The 18,360-nt window shown below is 48.6% G+C and overlaps 6 protein-coding genes across 6 annotated transcripts; 4 read left to right on the top strand and 2 right to left on the bottom strand.

Moving 5' to 3' along the window:
• Nucleotides 1-206: 206 nt before the first annotated feature.
• On the top strand, nucleotides 207-3,174 carry Pdw03_3275 (Transmembrane GTPase Fzo1, putative; the record flags this gene model as incomplete). The annotated part of the gene is made up of 4 exons (XM_014676867.1): nucleotides 207-516; nucleotides 591-639; nucleotides 702-2,755; nucleotides 2,810-3,174. 4 exons carry the CDS (start codon nucleotides 207-209, stop codon nucleotides 3,172-3,174), a joined length of 2,778 nt encoding a protein of 925 aa, XP_014532353.1.
• Nucleotides 3,175-3,782: 608 nt separating this feature from the next.
• On the bottom strand, nucleotides 3,783-6,538 carry Pdw03_3274 (BRCT; the record flags this gene model as incomplete). The annotated part of the gene is made up of 6 exons (XM_066100443.1): nucleotides 3,783-4,990; nucleotides 5,039-5,315; nucleotides 5,368-5,993; nucleotides 6,045-6,321; nucleotides 6,394-6,455; nucleotides 6,517-6,538. The coding sequence occupies 6 exons, from the start codon at nucleotides 6,536-6,538 to the stop codon at nucleotides 3,783-3,785; spliced, it is 2,472 nt and encodes an 823-aa protein (XP_065955843.1).
• Nucleotides 6,539-7,297: 759 nt separating this feature from the next.
• Pdw03_3273 (Mitochondrial DNA helicase (Pif1), putative) lies at nucleotides 7,298-9,557 on the top strand (the record flags this gene model as incomplete). The annotated part of the gene is made up of 3 exons (XM_014676869.1): nucleotides 7,298-8,242; nucleotides 8,292-8,710; nucleotides 8,759-9,557. The coding sequence occupies 3 exons, from the start codon at nucleotides 7,298-7,300 to the stop codon at nucleotides 9,555-9,557; spliced, it is 2,163 nt and encodes a 720-aa protein (XP_014532355.1).
• Nucleotides 9,558-9,885: 328 nt separating this feature from the next.
• On the top strand, nucleotides 9,886-12,080 carry Pdw03_3272 (NAD(P)H-hydrate epimerase; the record flags this gene model as incomplete). Its single annotated transcript, XM_066100442.1, has 4 exons — nucleotides 9,886-10,000; nucleotides 10,057-10,380; nucleotides 10,438-11,775; nucleotides 11,833-12,080. 4 exons carry the CDS (start codon nucleotides 9,886-9,888, stop codon nucleotides 12,078-12,080), a joined length of 2,025 nt encoding a protein of 674 aa, XP_065955842.1.
• A 490-nt stretch (nucleotides 12,081-12,570) lies between these two features.
• Nucleotides 12,571-14,487, top strand: Pdw03_3271 (Peptidyl-prolyl cis-trans isomerase-like 2; the record flags this gene model as incomplete). Its single annotated transcript, XM_014676871.1, has 4 exons — nucleotides 12,571-12,580; nucleotides 12,638-12,654; nucleotides 12,738-13,921; nucleotides 13,977-14,487. 4 exons carry the CDS (start codon nucleotides 12,571-12,573, stop codon nucleotides 14,485-14,487), a joined length of 1,722 nt encoding a protein of 573 aa, XP_014532357.1.
• Nucleotides 14,488-14,958: 471 nt separating this feature from the next.
• Nucleotides 14,959-16,210, bottom strand: Pdw03_3270 (Aminoglycoside phosphotransferase; the record flags this gene model as incomplete). The annotated part of the gene is made up of 3 exons (XM_014676872.2): nucleotides 14,959-15,739; nucleotides 15,801-15,887; nucleotides 15,957-16,210. The coding sequence occupies 3 exons, from the start codon at nucleotides 16,208-16,210 to the stop codon at nucleotides 14,959-14,961; spliced, it is 1,122 nt and encodes a 373-aa protein (XP_014532358.2).
• Between the last annotated feature and the right edge of the window lie 2,150 nt (nucleotides 16,211-18,360).

Here is an 18,360-nt window from a genome sequence, read left to right as displayed (position 1 = left end):
CAGGAGCCTGAGTAGAAACAGTGACATCAATGGCAGTATGGTAAAATTACGTGATATTACTTTAATACCAGGTCACATGTGCGCTAAACCACTTTTGGACCGACGTCATCTGAAACCTTGCAAGCACGATCATTTCATAACCAAACTACCAAAAACACAACTTCTCTTGGATGGAGTCGCCCCCACGTTGAGGGTTTTCATTCGTCATGAGTCAGGAATATCACCCTGTTGAAGGCTCGTCTTCCGGAGCTGGTTCGTCCAGGTTCTCAGGCGAGGAAGAATTTCCCGAGAAGAATCCTTTTTTCCGTCCCCCGCCGACCTATATGACAGTGGGCAACGGTTCGACTTCAGACAGCGCCACAGCCTTGATGACTTCGCTGAACCAAGATTCTGGCTATGGAGGCAGCGTTGCCAATACGGAGGACGATGCGAACTCTGCTTGGCGTGCAGGATTGATGGAGGATAGGCCGACTCCGGTGCACACTCCAACGCGCCCTGGAGAATGGAATCCCGCAGGTAGGTGGCTGGTGTCTATGCAACGGCTTGATTAATAGGGGATAATAATTTACCTAATGAACCTTGGGATACAGCTGAGCATGAGAAGCAAGTGGTTGCAAGTCATGTCTCTCAACTTCTCTAGTATGTCTCGCCTGCCCACAAACAACCCATTCATTGAAATCCAAGGCTAACAGTATTTTCAGCAACTCAAATCGAACCAAACTCGCTCGTGCGATCTCCCGGACGATCGACACACTGAAAGAGCTTCAGGACATGAACCGCCAATGGCCCGCCCACTATCCCTCCGTGCAAAGCACATCTTTTTCTCCCATGGACCGACGACCATCCCTGAACCAAACTCAATCCGAATTTGGAGACAATAATAGCAGACCTAGCACACCGCCCCGACCAGAGCTGAGGCGCGCAGCCACCTTGATGGGTAGCGATGAAATGGGAGAATCCAGTGCCTCGGCCCAACACCGCATCACATCAGAGCCTAGATTGATGACTCCGCAGATTGCGCAAGAGTTCTCTATTCTTAAATTGGATCTAAAGCTCGGCGCACTTTCGCAGGCAGAGCTAGTGCATTCGTTGGAAAAGGCATCGATTGCTGCCCTGCTGGATGGAAAGATCAGCCAAAGCATGAAGCATCTCCTTTCGCTGCGAGACAGAATTGAGGATACCTCAAGTAAGGTCCTGATTACAGGAGACTTGAACGCAGGCAAATCGACATTCTGCAATGCTCTCCTGCGCCGGAAGGTGTTGCCAGAGGACCAGCAGCCTTGTACCAGCATCTTCTGCGAGGTTCTCGATGCTCGCGAAAACTGCAGCGTTGAAGAAGTCCACGCCGTTCACAAAGATACGCCTTACAACCGCAATGACGAAAGCACTTTTGATGTCTACTCTCTCGCCGAACTCGAAAACATCGTTGTCGAAAACACGAAGTACATGCAATGCAAGGTGTATGTCAAAGATGTACGGTCCATTGACGAATCTCTGCTCAACAACGGCGTGGTTGACATCGCTTTGATCGATGCACCGGGCTTAAACTCGGACTCGTTGAAAACCACGGCTGTCTTTGCTCGGCAGGAGGAGATTGATGTCGTTGTATTTGTGGTTTCCGCCGCAAATCATTTCACGTTGTCTGCAAAAGAGTTCATCTTGAATGCTGCACATGAGAAGGCATATATCTTCGTGGTAGTCAACGGATTTGATCAAATTCGTGACAAACAGCGCTGCGAACGCATGATCTTAGATCAGATTGGCAAACTCAGCCCTCGCACGTACAAAGAGGCTGCCGAACTAGTTCATTTCGTTTCAAGCAACGCTATACCTGTTGCACCTGCTATCTCGCAGTCTGGCTCAGGTGGTGGTGACGGTGGTGGCTCAGATCCTCATGATGACGATGATGATAGGGACCCGAAGAATAAGGGCAAGGGCAAAGAACAGGAGAAACTCCAAGACTTCGAGAACCTTGAAGGCGCCCTGCGACGTTTCGTCCTTGAAAAGCGCTCCCGGTCCAAGCTTGCGCCTGCCAGAACTTACCTTCTGAATCTTTTAGCTGACCTTAGCTCTCTTGCCACGGTAAACCGTGATGTTGCACAATCGGAGCTCACTCGAGTGACCGATGAATTGGCGGAGATTATACCGGCATTCGAGAACGGCAAGAAAAAGAAGGGAGAGCTTGCAGAGGGTGTCAACAAGGCCATCGACGACTCATGTGATGACGTCTACGGTCATACTCGTTCGACATTGACTAACACAATCGCGCGTGTTTCTGATGCAGACCTCGGTGTTGAGTATCCCGGCATCTTTTCGGCGTTCCAGTACGCCGAGGAATTGAAGCTGGCGATGCTGGATCAGATCGCCTCATCTGTTGCCGACTGCGAGGACTACGCCCGTGAGAAGACAGTTCAAGGAGTTGGTTTCATCCAGAACATCGGTCTTCTGCACATTGGTGAAGACAAATTTACTCCACTCAATTTCCGTGCGGATGCTATGTTCCGCCGTGGCCGTCGCCACACGTTCGGCCGACAAGTCGACACCGAAGTTGAGCTGTGGGATTTCTTCGACATTGCTGGTCTCTGGGAACGCCAAGAGAAGATGGCAGGAACAGGCGTTGCAATGACTGTGGTCACTGTTCTTGGTAGTAGGGCATTGGGCGGATTTAGTTGGTTGGATAGTGCCTTGAGTGCTGTCAAAGTCATTGGACCGAACAATATACGCCGGCTATTCATCCCTGGACTCCTCGCTGCGGGTAGGTTTTTCGATTTTTTCGCTCAAAAAGAACAGCAAACTAACTTTAAACCAGCTGTTCTGACTACAGCTTATGTGCTCAGCTCCATCCCGACAACTCTTCCCCCACGCCTGTCGCGGAAGATCGCCGCCACTCTTGCCGAGATGGACTATGTCCACTCAAATGCCAATCGAATCTCAACTGAAGTTCGCCGTATGCTGCGCATGCCTGCTAACAATCTTCAAACCTGTCTCTCTCAGGATATCGAGGATCTCGGCAGACGCAAGCAAGAGGTCACCAAAATTAAGCAGGAGAGCGATGTTGCCACTAAGTATTTCTCTAACCTGTTCCGGGACAGCAGCGAGAACCGCCGTTCTATCGAAAACCTGGATCTTGATGCTCCCTTGCCTGGCGGAATGGCTGCAGCAATGCAAGCATAAGACTATGTCCACCTTTGTACAACCACTCATGATTCCTACGATTTTTCGTTTTCACTCTTTTTCTTCTACCTCCTAACTTGTACAGTTCACATCTTTCTCTTCCCCGTTCTCCATATTCCTACTAAAATCCTCACGTCATGATCCCTCACGTTGGCTTAACGGTCCCTTCTGCCCTGGGTTATCTTGCCTCGTCGACTTCCATTGTATTTCATGGCGTGATGGTGTGCACCAGAGGGAGTCTAATCCTTACCCAAGATTCCCCTTTGAATTAAGATTGCATCTAGTTGAAATTTTCTCTTGCTAGTAGCCTCAGAATCGCGAGTTTTACTTCGTCTTTCTTTTTGCCCCCAAAATGTCGGGTATCAGAATGCAGCTTCCACTCGGGTTCTCGAGACAATACATCACCCACCCACCACTCCCATCATAGGCCTGAGGATATGTAGCTTGTTTGATCTTGAGCTGAATTGGATTATCACTTCAAAATTTTAGATATCGCTTTTTCAAAACAATAAAGAGACCAAATAGGGCGCCATTCGCAATGCAGTGTCATGCCTTCGCCGCTGAAAACCAAAAAAAACGCCCAAGACCTCTGTGCCATGTGCAAAAAATTAAATATCATCCACTTTCACGGGCTGCTTCCTCGTCCTCCGCCCAGATCCCCATCCAACATCTTCCAGCTCCCGCACTTCACCGACAATCAATCCCGAGCTATCGGCCTTCGTTGTCTTGCCAGACAACTTCCCAGCATCCCTCAGGAACTCCGCCCTCATGGCAGCCGCATCAGGATCTTCATAATCCAGCTGCGTCATCTGCGGTGCTTGATTTTCCTCATCTTCGTCCTCGGTATGAGGTGGAAATTTATCGTTTAGGAAATCAAATTTCCCACCGCTGAGCATGGATGATAGACTCTGTTCGGCACGGCTGTTACTGCGGGATGTGGAATTGTCTCTAGTCGGGTGAGCGCTTTCCAAGGCGCAGCCAAGGCCGTCGTCATTTAGTGTGTCGATCGAGCTGGCGCGTGAGACGGGGCGCGGGCCTTCTAACACTTGAGCTGAAGAGTGGGAGGGGGCGCGTCCGAGGAGCGGCTTGCGCTTTCGTCGGGGTGGAATTCCGTCATCATTGGTCGTGATGTTCTCGGACTGATGTCGTGACTTGGCGGCGCGGGCTTGCTGTAGGAGCCCGCTCAGGGCGGTATCCAGTGCGGATGGACCAGTGGGTGGTGCTGAGTCGGTACTTGGCGTGGTGTGTTTGGTATTCGGTTCCTCCGAGGTTTGTCTGTCGAGTATCCTGGCCGGGGTTGGAGATCGAGACTCTGGGACAGAGGGTTTTGGTGCATCGGTCTCAAAGCCGTCGCCAACTATGGGTATTGTTCGACTTGCGGCGATGTTCCCTAAACTTCGCTTCTCGCTCCTACCACCATTCGTGGACTCGGTAGAAATGTTATACGGGGAACCCGCTTTGCGTTCATCAACATGTCTGTCCGGTTGCTTTCTTTTAGCAGACGAGGAACCTAATTTCTCCGTGCTGTTAGCATTTTGGGGTAATTGTCGTCGGACAATGTATGGCTCGAATGCTTTCTTTTGGCCGGTTTGGATAGATATCCAGAGCCAGTCAGCAGACACTGCTGGAACGCCCCACTCGGCAGTATGCCGCAGTTTATCCACACTGGCTGTTTGGGGGTCATTGCAAATCAAAACGGATGCTTTCTGCGTTAGGAAATCTCCGTATGTGGCACCCATCAACTCTACCAATTTGCGTAGATGTAAAAGATCAATACGCCCAAAGCCGGTGGAAGAAATCCGCAATTCCGAAAATCCTAATATCATTAGAACATGTCTGAATCTTGCATTTAGTTGGGCATCACCTGGTATTGGGAACTTGGGGAACGGAGTGCTCGCCACATGAGACTCGGGTAGAACAAAAGCTCGAGCATCAATGCATCTTTCCAGCCACATCTCCGTCACGACCTCACATTCAAATGCCATTTCATCCGTTGACGGAATTGCTGTAGTGGGAGTCTGATATGGCACCATAATGAATAGCCCATGCCCTGTTTTGGGAATAGTAGGGCTAGAAAACTCATTCAGTGAATCCACCAACTGAGCTCCGTTGTAAGTGAGATGCTCACGCAGAACTTTAGACTAAAGGTTGCATTAGTTTTAAAGTACTGTAGACAAGAGAATGAGCACAAACCTGCTTGGAAGTGAATCCATTAATGAAGAAATAAGTCGCGTGTAAAAATCCATGGTCTTTTGATGGAGCAGCCGGTCGTGGAAGACGAGATTGGGTGCTTTCAGAAAATGTAGTCTCGCTGGCGAATGACTGATATGCCTGTATGACAGGCTTCGACGCTTCGGGTGGTTCATGTCCGTGTGTGTTCCTTTGAGGCCCAGTCGTTTCGTTATTATCGAATCCTGTTCCGACAATGTCTCCCCATATGCTTTCGTTTTGATCTACCAACTTTGTACTTGCAATCCTGCGTAATTTTCGAGGTCGTGGGTTCAAAGAGTTCTCTTTGGTAGTGCTATCCCTTCGAAGAGGCTCTCTCTCTGTCGGCGAGGATCGATTCCACGCCCCAATACCTTGTTCTGTAGGGGGCATCAGCGGATGATATTTTTGCTCGTCCAAGATCATTCCACGCTCGATACTGTCTGTAAACCATTTTACGGAAACAACTTTGATGTTCCATTGTGTTGCGAATTTGTACTTCTCGCCCTCCGAGTTGCGCGCAATAAGATGCGTCACAGTTTTGGTCAGGTCTTTCCGATATTCGGCCCCATTCTCCTCGGTTGTCTTCTGCATGTAGGCTCGGAAAGGAACTGCGGCGAATTTGTTAACGTTGCTCAATTTGTGAAAACCAGCCAACTCACGGTCCGAGAACCCAGTGATGCAGATTTTGAGGCCATGCAATGTTGCCAGTCTGAATTGTTTTTCCAGCACCTGTATGTCTATGTCTTCTCCCTGAGTCCATGAGTGTCGCACGGCCTCAATCCATTCCGGGTTCATTGCCACCACGTCGTTCCGTTCTCTGGCAACAAATTTATACTTGTCGCTGTTTGTATCGCCCACAAGCAAATGGGTTACGTCCGAAGTAAGATGGATGCTGTGCATCGCGCCCATTTGTTCCGCCATTTTGGTCAATGGGGTCTGTGAGATGGAAACGCAGGTCAGCTTGCGCTTGAGGCTTCACAGGTTGATAAATCTCTATCTGACACATACTCTCTTCTCAATTTGTACGGATGTAAAGCAGATGACTACACCCGTCAGAGGGTAGTCTTTGTCTATAACATTGCCTGTTAGCTAATCGTGATCAAGGTTCAAAATAAAAGCTACTTCACATACTCAAAACGGCCATCCCTGCCATCCCGCATGATCGCAGGGTGCAAGTTGCTCCAGTATTGTGTGATTGGCAAGAAAATCTAGCGACTGGTGGTTGGTAATGCCTGGGTTCTGCATTCTCGTCCCGCGTGTTTTGCGGCGCTTGGTGATCACGTGACGTGATGTCCCTCGCATGCTTTTGAGCATATTTAAACGCCCGTATTAAAACCTACACTTAAGTAGGTTGATAGTATGATTTGTTGTATCTGATTGCATGGTTTTATGTAGTAACTCGTAGGTTAAGGTTGTTTGGGGGTCAGTGTGTTGTGCATATGCAGATTGAACGATTGATCCGAAGTAAATAATTAAGACGAATTGCCATAATGCAATCACCAGTTGTCAATAAATGCTTTACTGTTTCGTACATAAATTAATCAATTCAATCCAGTAAAGTCCATAACATTCCATAACATAGGATAAATACAAACCTACTAGTGAGACAATTGCTTGATCAATATTGTTTGAACATGGACCTCGGTGGAGCTGTTATCCTTATCAATGCCCGTCACGTGTAGATAAGCGCGTCCGTTACGCGTTGCAGAATTTCGATCTACGTCCCTGTCGGAATTGTCTGGCGCGAGCTCAATGTCTTGGTTAGCATTCTGCATTTCATTTTATGCATGTTGCCAGAATTAGGGTGCGGGGCATACACATAATTCGATCGCTCTGTTTGACTTGCCCAAGGAGACCCCCGAGTTCATTTGCGTATTCATCCTCATCTCGACCCGCTACAGCCCCCGAGAAAATGTTCAAGAAAGCCCTCCAAGACCACCCGGGTAGTGGGACAAAACCTCTTCGCCAGACTGACTTATTGCGTGCCAATGCAACAGCCCCTTCGAAGCCAAAACCACAATCACAATCCGGTGGAGTCAAGCGAAAAATCGAAGTGACCGAGTCCTCGCTGGGGTCCCTTCATAACGCGGTGTATTTCGATGAAAATGACTTCGACGATGATCTGGATCTTGATGAGCCACAGCCATTGATTGCCCCGAGTGTGATTGGCTCCACCATCTCCAAAACAGTCACATATCCAAGCCTTGACACTACGTCAAGAATTGGCCAGTCTGTTAACAGCAACGAACATCCAACAGATGTCAATTACCCTGATCTTCCATCCATATCCCAAGAAGAAGCAGCTCCTCCTAGTAGCATGCAGTTACCGTGGTCCTCATCGCCGCCTTCCCATTTCCAACCACCCGTGAGGAAACCTCGTACCCTTCCGTGGACCATAGAAGAAGAGGACCCCCACGAAGACATGAAAAAGAGCTTTGTGGCTCCTAAACGTTCAAGGCCCACAGAACCGTGGAACAAGTCCGAGAGCACTATCAAGGCGGAACAGAAAGAGTTGCGACAAGAATATAAGAAGACCCAAAAAAGCGACGGGAACCCGAAACCACAGGACAATTCGAAGATTGCCTCTGTTTTCTTGAGTGACGAGCAAAGAGCTGTTCTTGAAGCTGTGGTAGACCGCGGGAAGAGCATGTTCTTCACCGGTTCTGCAGGAACGGGAAAATCGGTGCTCATGAGAGAAATAATTGCGAAGTTGCGCAACAAATATCGCAAGGAACCCGATAGAATTGCAGTCACAGCATCAACAGGTCTTGCGGCCTGCAATATCGGGGGTGTGACTCTCCACAGTTTTGCTGGGATTGGTCTAGGCAAAGAGCCAGTGCCCGAATTAGTGAAAAAGGTAGAGGTTTTCAACTCTCCCAGGAGTCGCTGATGCTAACAAACCCCAGATTAAGAAAAACCAGAAAGCTCGAAATCGCTGGCTACGTACGAAAGTCCTTGTTGTTGATGAAGTCTCCATGGTAGACGGGGATCTGTTCGATAAGCTCGAAGAGATTGCCCGACGGATTCGCAACAATGGCCGTCCCTTTGGGGGAATCCAGCTTGTTGTAACAGGCGACTTCTTCCAACTACCTCCCGTGCCAGACGGAAGCAACCGAGAAGCTAAATTTGCATTTGCAGCTGCTTCCTGGACGACTTGCATCCAACATACCATTCTTTTAACCAACATCTTCCGCCAACGAGATCCCGAGTTTGCTGATATGCTGAATGAGATGCGACTTGGAAAAATCACTCCTCGCACAATCGAGGCTTTTAGACGGCTGTCTCGGCCCCTTGATGTCAAAGACCAGATTGAAGCAACAGAACTGTATGTTTTACAATATAATTATGCTGTACTTAAGCTAACCCTTGACAGGTTCCCTACGCGCGCCGAAGTGGATGGTGCCAACTCTGCACGGATGGCGAGACTTTCTGGCGAGGTCATGAGGTTCAACGCTGTGGATTCTGGGACAATCCAGGACCCTCAGCATCGCGAGAGACTGCTGGCAAACTGCATGGCCCCTCCTATGATTCAGTTGAAGAAGGGTGCTCAAGTGATGCTCATTAAGAATATGGAAGATTCGCTCGTCAATGGCTCTATTGGAAAAGTGGTGGCCTTCATGAGTGAAGACTACTTTGATTCCTACAAGGAAAACGACAAAAATTTTGCCGACGATGCGACTGCAAGCGATAATGAGCGGGCTCATCGAGCTCGGAAAAAGCTCAAACCTATGGGGTACAAGGAGGGTCCAGCCTCAATGGCTCGGAAATGGCCGCTAGTGTCTTTCCTTCAGCCTGATGGCTCAGAGCGTCACTTATTGTGTCAACCGGAGACATGGAAGATTGAGCTCCCTAACGGAGAAGTGCAAGCTCAGCGTCAACAAGTTCCGTTGATATTGGCGTGGGCTCTGTCCATCCACAAGGCCCAGGGCCAGACTCTCCAACGTGTGAAAGTTGATTTGGGCCGAGTGTTTGAAAAGGGCCAGGCTTACGTTGCACTGAGTCGAGCGGTATCGCAGGAGGGACTGCAGGTTACTCGATTTGAGCCTCGCAAGGTGATGGTGCATCCGAAAGTGGTGGAGTTCTACTCCAACCTCATCACGATCACAGAGGTCAACCAGTACAAAACGTCAAGTGCTTTGAACCCAGATGACTTTGATGACGAATTCTTTTGATATATATAAGATTGCGAGATTTCTCATTCTTTCACATTCACGTCAGAAATAACATCAACTTCCAAGACATCAGATTTCATATCCATAATACGCAAACTACTTCAAACCACGTACCCACGGACTTTGATGGATTTGCATCGTAAGTGCTCCCCACGGCTCGTCTCTTATCTCTTATCGATAAATCACGTGACACGCGATTGAGCTGTGTTTCACAGCTCTTTCGTCCCGCCTCCGCCGCAAGGTCTTCTGAAGTTTGACGCGCCTTCCAAGCAAATACATTTGCACACTTAATGGCTGTTTAGCTGGACTCAGAAATCTCGAAATTATCATGGCTTCCGAATTTATTGGCTACAATGTGCTTGTGACATTGAGAGAGCCACACGGTGGAAAGCTGGTTGGCCAGGTCGCTAATGTGTTTGGGCAGCGCTTGCTGCTCCAGGATGGTGAGCTGTGAATGAGTTTAACATGCATCTTATATTACTAACCTTTTGAATTCCAGTCACATTTTTCTGGAACGGTCAACGCCTACCTCAATATTCTATTGATGCCTCTGCTATCATCGACCTCTCTCTTGAAACCAATACTCAGGCTCCCTCGCAGCGTCAGCAACTACCCCAGCACCAAATTAATCCCCAGCTTCAACCTTATGCAGCAATGCCTTTACCCCCAGCTCCCACTCAGTCTACTCCAACACAGCAACAATTTAACGACCCGGCTATTCTGAGTTTTTCAAAGGCCCCTCTCGTTTCTAACCCGTTTATTGAAACTGCTTCGACAGCCGTGCCCGCCAACCAAATCCCTGGGGTAGTTTCAGCCTCTCTGAGTGAGCCATTTAGCAGCCTGGAATTGAATGCAGATAGTGACAAGGCCGGAATACAAGGGACCTCCCACAAGAAATTACCCCGAAGCCCGCAGGAATTGTCACCTTTAAAGCAGACACCAAAGCGGAATCGACGTGGCAACCAAGAAAATATACGGGAAGAGAGAGGATATGTGGCCAAACATGGCGCCGCAGCAAGCACCAATCCAAAGAGCAAAGGCTGGCGCCAAACTGCATTCGTAGAGCCAGCTGCTCCTGCACTCCAGGATTCACCTGAAGCTAGGAGCCGGTCTGGAATTAAACTTCGCAAAAAGAAGTCACGCCGTTATGCCGAGGATCCAAGTGGATGGGCAACTGAAGATGCTACCGATATCCAAGAGCTGGGTGAATTCGACTTTGAAAGCAACCTGTCCAAATTTGACAAGCGGACTGTGTTTGAACAAATTCGAAACGACGACACTACCGCAGACGAGGAGCGTCTGGTGAGCTTCAATCGAAAAGTCAAGCCAGGCACTAACGGCGGAAAGAACCTACACTGGACGGAGAATGTGCTCGATAGCCCACAGAACAGCGATACCGGGGATGATATTGAAGGAATGAGTGAGATTAAACTGAGCAGCGATACCCTCTCTACACGCGAGCGGTCAAGGGCGCCTACACACACACAACCTCCTCGCAAAGACAGCGCGATACAGGCTCCGCCAATGGTGCCACAGCTCAGTGCGCTTGGTCGCAGTCAGCTTCACGTCAACATTTCTCGCACAACCAGCCCTCGGCCAAGCCGATCGTCAGTGTCGCCTATGATTGCTCCCAATGTTTCTGGCTCTGGATGCCTCCGGCTCACAACCACGAATCGTAGCTGTCCTACGGTAAGCCCCTTGCAGACTCTGGAGATCGAGCAAATCTCGGTCGCCGAGTTTGGATTGGCCGATGAAATCATCACAGAGAATGCAGGTCGGGGAATAGCAGAAGCTGCTGTGGCTCTTCTGTCCAATGATGCTGCTGCACCCACTCTGCTTATCCTTACTGGAAACCATCGTACTGGGGCAAGGGCTATTGCTGCTGCTCGCCATCTACGTAACCGGGGTCACCGGGTTACGGTCTGTTTGCTCGGGCTCGAACACGAAGCTGAATTACTGGAGAACTGTCGTAAACAACTTGATATTTTCCGCAAGGTCGGGGGACGCGTGCTTAAATGGGAAGATTTATCCGCTCGTTTAGCCACCTCAGACCTGGGCCCCGACTTGATTATTGACGCCTTATTTGGCATACATCTGTCCTTTGACGATCTTCGGACCGACGACCAAGGCGTGGCTTTTGAGATGATTTCCTGGATAAACCGCAGCAATGTCGATGTGTTGTCTGTGGATGTCCCCTCCGGACTTAATGCTTCTACTGGTAAGTAGTTACGGAAATCAATCTGAACCGATTTGACTAACACAGAAAAATCCACAGGCGAGGTTACCCTGGCTGAAGGTGGCCGGCTTTGCGTCAATGCCACATCCGTGGTGTGCCTCGGAGCGCCCAAGACCGGTGTGCTGAATGCTCTTCTGTCTGGTGAAAGACTCTCCTGGAATTTGGCAGTTGCCGACATCGGAATTCCTCAGATCGTCTGGAGAAAGTACGGTACCCGTCGTCGGCATGGAATTGATTTCGGAAACAAATGGGTCGTGCCATTAAAGTACCAGCCCTTGCTTTCCTAAACACAACAACTCTTTTCAAATAATATGAATTACCACGATCTACATTGTCACCGGAGGCGTTTTCAATTTACGTAACTATTCGGGCGGAGCTGGTAGCTCCGTCAACAGCGTTTGTTTTGATGATGCATGGGCTTCCGGGATTTCCAACGGGGAGGATAGCACTTGTACATGTATGATTATCCACTGGCCTTCTTCTGGCCTCCGGATCAGGACATCGTGGCCCACAAAACTAGTCGAACTCAGATAACAAAAATGGAATTATAAGCTCGTGCTTTGTAAAAGTTGGTGATGTGCGTACTTCGGTTCACTCGAGTGAGTCAATTGACCTTACCGACTTTTTCTCCGCCTGATGATGTGTGTGATTTTCTGCGGCAATATTCTTAGCCTGCACAGTCTGCCTGTGCTCTATTCTCAAAGCGGTAAGTGTCCTGCCGTCATATCATTTCCGCGGATTGCGCGAAAGTTGCTGGAAACAGCTTGATCTTCAATTATGGGAAAAGGTATGTCTTGTGTGAGCTTCTCTTTGGAAGTAATTAGACTAAAATCGTTGGCTACAGGAACTGATAAGCTTTACGTATGCGACATCACCTTCTTTTCCACATCCCAACACTCCTCTATCGCATCTTGAATCCCCACTGATTATCAAGATTGATTTAGATCACACACTCCGAGTGGGCATCCGAAGATGCTTTCTCGGCCAGTGCTGGCGCTGGTGTTTCTAAGGCCAAGAAGGGTGGTCCCCACGCTGCGTTCAAGCGCTTGCCGTTCAATTTCTGTTCTCTATCCCTCCAGCCATTTTCACACCCGGTTTGCACGCCCACAGGAACACTCTTTGACCTCACAAATATTCTACCATGGATCAAGAAGCATGGGACCAATCCTGTCGACGGGGCCCCGTTGAAGAGCTCAGACTTGATTAAGCTGACTCTCGCCAAGAACGAGGATGGCGACTACGTCGACCCGGTGACCTACAAGATTCTTACAGATAATACACACATCGTCGCTTTACGGAATACAGGGAATGTATTCTCCTGGGATACTGTGGAGCGACTTAACATCAAGGGAAAATTGTGGCGCGACTTGGTCACGGATGAGGAATTCAGCCGAAAAGATATCATCACCTTACAGGACCCACAGAACATCGAATCGCGCAACCTCAGCTCGTTCAACTACATCAAGGAGGGGGAGACGGGAATCCTGGATGGCCAACAGACCTCTGGGAGCGTCAACACCAGTGCGCTTGGCAGCTCAGCGAAGATCCTGAAAGCGAAAGAGGCAGTTGCAAAGGCACGGTCCGAACGCGCTCAGCAGGCTGGCTCTGCTGCGACCGGTTCGAAAGCAGTTTCAAAGACTGGAGCTACGAATGTGGCTTCCAAGGCGCAACCGGGAAAGCCAACACCCTACAACGCTGCACGATTCACCACGGGCAAGGCGGCTGCCTCGTTCACTAGCACAGGGCTGACACCGCACACGTCTGCCGAACTAGCGGTACTGTCTGAGGAGGAATACATGCTCAAGCGGGGTCGCGTGAAGGCCAAGGCTTACGCGCGCATTGTGACAACCGCCGGGCATCTTAATCTGGAGTTGTATCCTGAGCATGCGCCCAAAACCGTATGGAACTTCCTTCAGTTGGCCAAAAAGGGCTATTATACAGATGTGCCATTTCACCGTAATATCAAGGGCTTCATGCTCCAGGGTGGTGATCCAACTGGCACTGGACGAGGCGGCGAGAGTATCTGGGGCAAATACTTTGCAGATGAATTCGAGGGGCCTTTGAAGCATGATGCCCGAGGCACGCTGAGCATGGCCAATAAGGGCAAAAACACAAATAGTAGTCAATTGTACGTGAACCCTTGCGATTCACTTGGCTCTATGAGCGCTAACCTGTGCTTTCAGCTTCATCGCCTATCGAGCCCTGCCTCATCTTAACCTCAAGCACACCGTCTTCGGCCGTCTCATCGACGACCCAACTCCTTCATCCACTACTTTGAATACTCTAGAGATCCATCCGGTGGAATCAAGTACGAACCGTCCTACTCCCGACATTCGCATCAAGGAAATTACGGTCTTCGTAGATCCCTTCGAGGACTTCCTGGCCCAGAAGCGCGCCGAACAAGCGCGGGCCACAGGTGCCACGGGTCCTTCTGCAGAAGAGGAAGATGAGACTGCTCGCCGCGCGGAAGATGACCGTATCACTTGGACTGGAAAACGGGTCCGCGGTGCTGAGGCAGACTCAAGTAACGGCGGTGCCTCGGGTGTTGGAAAGTACTTGAAGGCAGTACTGGCAGACCGGGATGGACAGGAAGAGGATGAGATTGTGGAATCTCCGGACGAGGAGGTTGTGCCTGAGCCCGCTCGCAAAAAGGCCAAGGGGCCTGGAGGCTTTGGAAACTTTAGTTCGTGGTGATCTATCTACTTGTCAAATGCCTTTTTCGATCTCAAGTTTTGTTTTTAGTCTAGTACGAAAATTTGTGATCACCCCCTGCAACATATGATCCCATAATTAAATCCACTGCATACGAATCGGAGGTTAGGCCGCACTCAATACCTAGGCGGGGGCACTTCGGTGGATGGCCCCGGATGACTGAAGATGATGTTGACATTTACCATGGCCTTTTAGATAACTCAAGACTTAAAGGGCGTGAGATCCTATACGGTAGTATTCCCCTTTTCACAAATGTGTCACTACAGAAGATGGATGCCGACAGCTTTTTCTTCTAGATGTCCCTTGGAACACATGTATACCTTGCACTGTCTCTCACTTTGGTATAATTCATCACGTTGTTCGAATCTCTGCCTTCACTGGAATTAAACGGCTAATCTTGCAAACTCCGTGAACACCATATCTGCACCAGCCTCATCCACTTCAACTTGTATATTACCCGATCTCCGTCCCCTTGATCTCGCTTTCTTCCGTTTCAGCCTTCTTTCTTGCAATATCTATTTGGCCCAGTGTATATTCGTCCGGATCCCACGCCAATACTCTGCTCTTCATGTTTTCCAGTTGCTGGGAAACAACCTGTTCCATGTCATGTTTCTCCTCGGCATTCAAATACTTTGGTCTCTCCCTCCATGCATCCGCAGGGTCAGAACATCTAGTTGGTCCGAAAAATCGCCTATCGATCTTTTGCCAATATATCGCATCAAAAGCAAAATTGTTCCTTGCAGCGTACGCAACCCAGAAATCTCCACTCTCCCAACTCTCTCGCATGGGGCCGGAAAGTCGCCGATTTTCTTTCAGTTGACACTTCCTGATCGCTTCGTCCTCGCGGCTAATCATAGCTCTTAGGAATGTCTGGAGTTGACATTCATACTCTCCACACCAGTCTTCAAGACCGCCATCTGTGGGCCAGTATTCGGGCTTTTCAATAAGAAGCCACCAAGGTGGCGCGTACGAGAACTCAACAGGGGCGGCACATGTGAACTCCCAGTCCACAACTGCGGCAATTTTGAAATCCTTGTTGAGAAGGACATTACCTGGTCGGAAATCGTCGCACCAGAATTTAAAGGGGCCATTTTCAAAAGCTGCCCACCGCTCTGTGAGTTTTCGCTCTCGGGTGAGCTTCCGGAAGAGATACCTAGCGACGAACTTTCGTCTGCAGTCATCGGCTGAGTCAATAGCGTCGTTTCTTTGGTTCATAGGATGTACAATAGCTCTGCTAAGCTTTCAAAATATGATAACGCTGTGTCGAATGTGGTATCTAAGCTCGGTAAACATACTTAAGGTAGCGACCCAATCGAATAAGTTCATTCATAGGCATCGAGAGAGGTCGGTGTGTGACTTTCCAGGTAAAATCATCAATCTGGCTAAGTGATCCTATATGGCAAAGAGAGGGTTAAGAAAGCTGAAGTAGAATATATGCTAGCTCTCCGTACAGCTGCTCGAGTTCATCCTCATCAAAGTCTGGGTCAAGAATGCCACGGTATGCCCGTGAGCGACCTAGCATATTGAGGACATCGTACATGTTTGTGTGGTGATCCATGAATTCCATGATCATATACTGACCTAGCTCGAAAGGGCTATCCTTCCGAGTCCCCCAATCCAGGACGAAAGGAGCTGGGATTGAAGTTTGGTCATGAATGTATCTTATAATAGCAACCTCGTTACGGACTTTTTCTTTGGGAAACATAATGGCACCTGGTTGTGGGAGACGGATGATAGCGGAACTAGAATTTTTTGGATGCCATCTCAAAAGAAATATTGAAAGCACCTTTTCCCAAAAAAATCAAATAAGTCGGGCTTGCCGGGTTCGTGGTGTCTAACAAGGAAACGTCCAAGTTCCCTCAAGATGTTGAGGTCGGTGAACTGGGCGATCCAGGCTTCAGAGATTTCTTCGCTTTTCTCCCAAGCGGCGTCATCATAGCACATGCGTGGTTGCATATTTGGTACAAAATATGTGATTTTGGAGGCGGTCCACATTATCGCGGCCTGTATAGATCAACTTGGGGGAAATAGGGGAAGACCCAAAAATGAGCCCTCAGTTAGGCCTGATCACATGATTTCTAAAAAGGTCCGGTGAGATTCTGTAAGGATCGCATGGTTTCTATTAGGTACCCGGTCCTCGCTAACGCATTTCACCAGTGAGTGGACCACCCACCCCGACCTACGAATTTCAAATGTAAAAATACACTAAAATCATCTATCTAACCGGGTATCTGTTAAATCTATACCCGGTTTCTCTACACCCACTATACCTTAGTGTGGCCTATATATATATGGTTCTAAATGTCACGGTGTGAACCGTAATGCTTAGTAAAAGGAAGATCACGACACGTGATCTCCGACCTGTTTATCTTGAACTTCAGTTCTAGATCCTGTTGTAGCTCTTCGAGCTACGTCTTGTATATTAGCCTGCCCCTGCCTGTACCTGCCTGTCAATGGGAATCTGATCTGTTACGACCTGTCCCTGCCAGTCATCTCCTATCATACCGTCCTGCCAGCCCGCACCCTGACAACAGGCAAGTATAATCAGGGAAGCTCCAACATAACTGTGACCAGTTAGGCAGTGCGTAACATAGATGAAACTAGATATCTCTAGATGCGTTATAAGAGAGAGAAGATATCTATAGGTTAGCTAGACTAAGTACTAGGAGTAAATGAAGAAGTTATGTGACTTCTAACAGATGTATGTATAGATAAGATACGCGCAGGGTTAGGGGGATCACATGCAATACAGACCGGATCCGGATAAACGGCCCGTATTACGGAGGTCACGTGTCAGGTAAATTCTGCCACCAATCAGAGGCCAGATCTCAAATCTGAAAGGCGGGGATTTAGACCTAGTAATTAAGAAATTGAATGTTTAGTATATTTGCTTCGCTTCGTTCAGCAAAATTAGGGAGTAGCGGCCTGATTTATCTTCGGGATTATAGTGGGGGGTGTGAGAGTCATGTGACTTCCCTATTTGCTCCCAGTGCTTTAGTCTAGCTAGTGCCTATAGATAGCTTCTCTCTTTCACCACGCACATATATAGAGATTTCTAGTTTCATCTATAATTTAATTTGTAGATAGCCTACCATCTCTCTCAGCAACATACAATTTACGTGGTTAAATCCACCACTGGTTAAACATTTACACACACATAAATAAAAGTGGCAACGTTGAACGACAAGCAGAAACAAGTCCATAGCGTCATCGACCAAATGCGGAGAGTGAGAAGACGTTTACTGCAAAAGTCCTCAACTGGGATCCTACACACTTCAATATTCTCTGAAATAAAATATCGGCAACATATGCAACACCCCATATATCAGATCTAAGATTTCCACCCCGATAGTCTTGGCTCTCTCCGCCCAGTGCCGTGTGAGCCGTCAGCGGAAGCTGACTTGGGTGATCTTCCTCTTTGACCTTTTTCGATCTTTCATCTTTCACCTCTACTCACAATCCTATTCTATGTCAATCTTCACTAGTAAGTCTGTTCCTTTTTATAAATTCCATCTGATACCAACTACCCTCTCTGTTGCTTTGTTGGGAAGTGTTCAGACCATCAGATGCGCTACACATGACCAATGGTGCAAATTTGCATTATACCTGTTTTGCAGGATTGATGCGTTTCAAATATTTGAATCGCTCTGATTGGCCTTTTTTTTCTTAATTGTGGTTTCTGTTTTATGTATTGGAAGTGAGATCGCTTCCCCTCGTGATCCTACTATGCGGCCCCCCAATGCTCTGTGCCGCTCACTGCCTAAACCATCTTCCTCCTGTACTTCTGCTTCCTCTTACTTATCTCTTGTTTCAGGCACCTTTTGCGCCTAGAAATATTCATCGCTAATCTCATCA

The sequence above is a fragment of the Penicillium digitatum genome, chromosome 1, assembly GCF_016767815.1.
Source record: "Penicillium digitatum chromosome 1, complete sequence".
Lineage (NCBI taxonomy): Eukaryota > Fungi > Ascomycota > Eurotiomycetes > Eurotiales > Aspergillaceae > Penicillium > Penicillium digitatum.
This window is presented reverse-complemented; position numbering and strand designations above follow the sequence as displayed.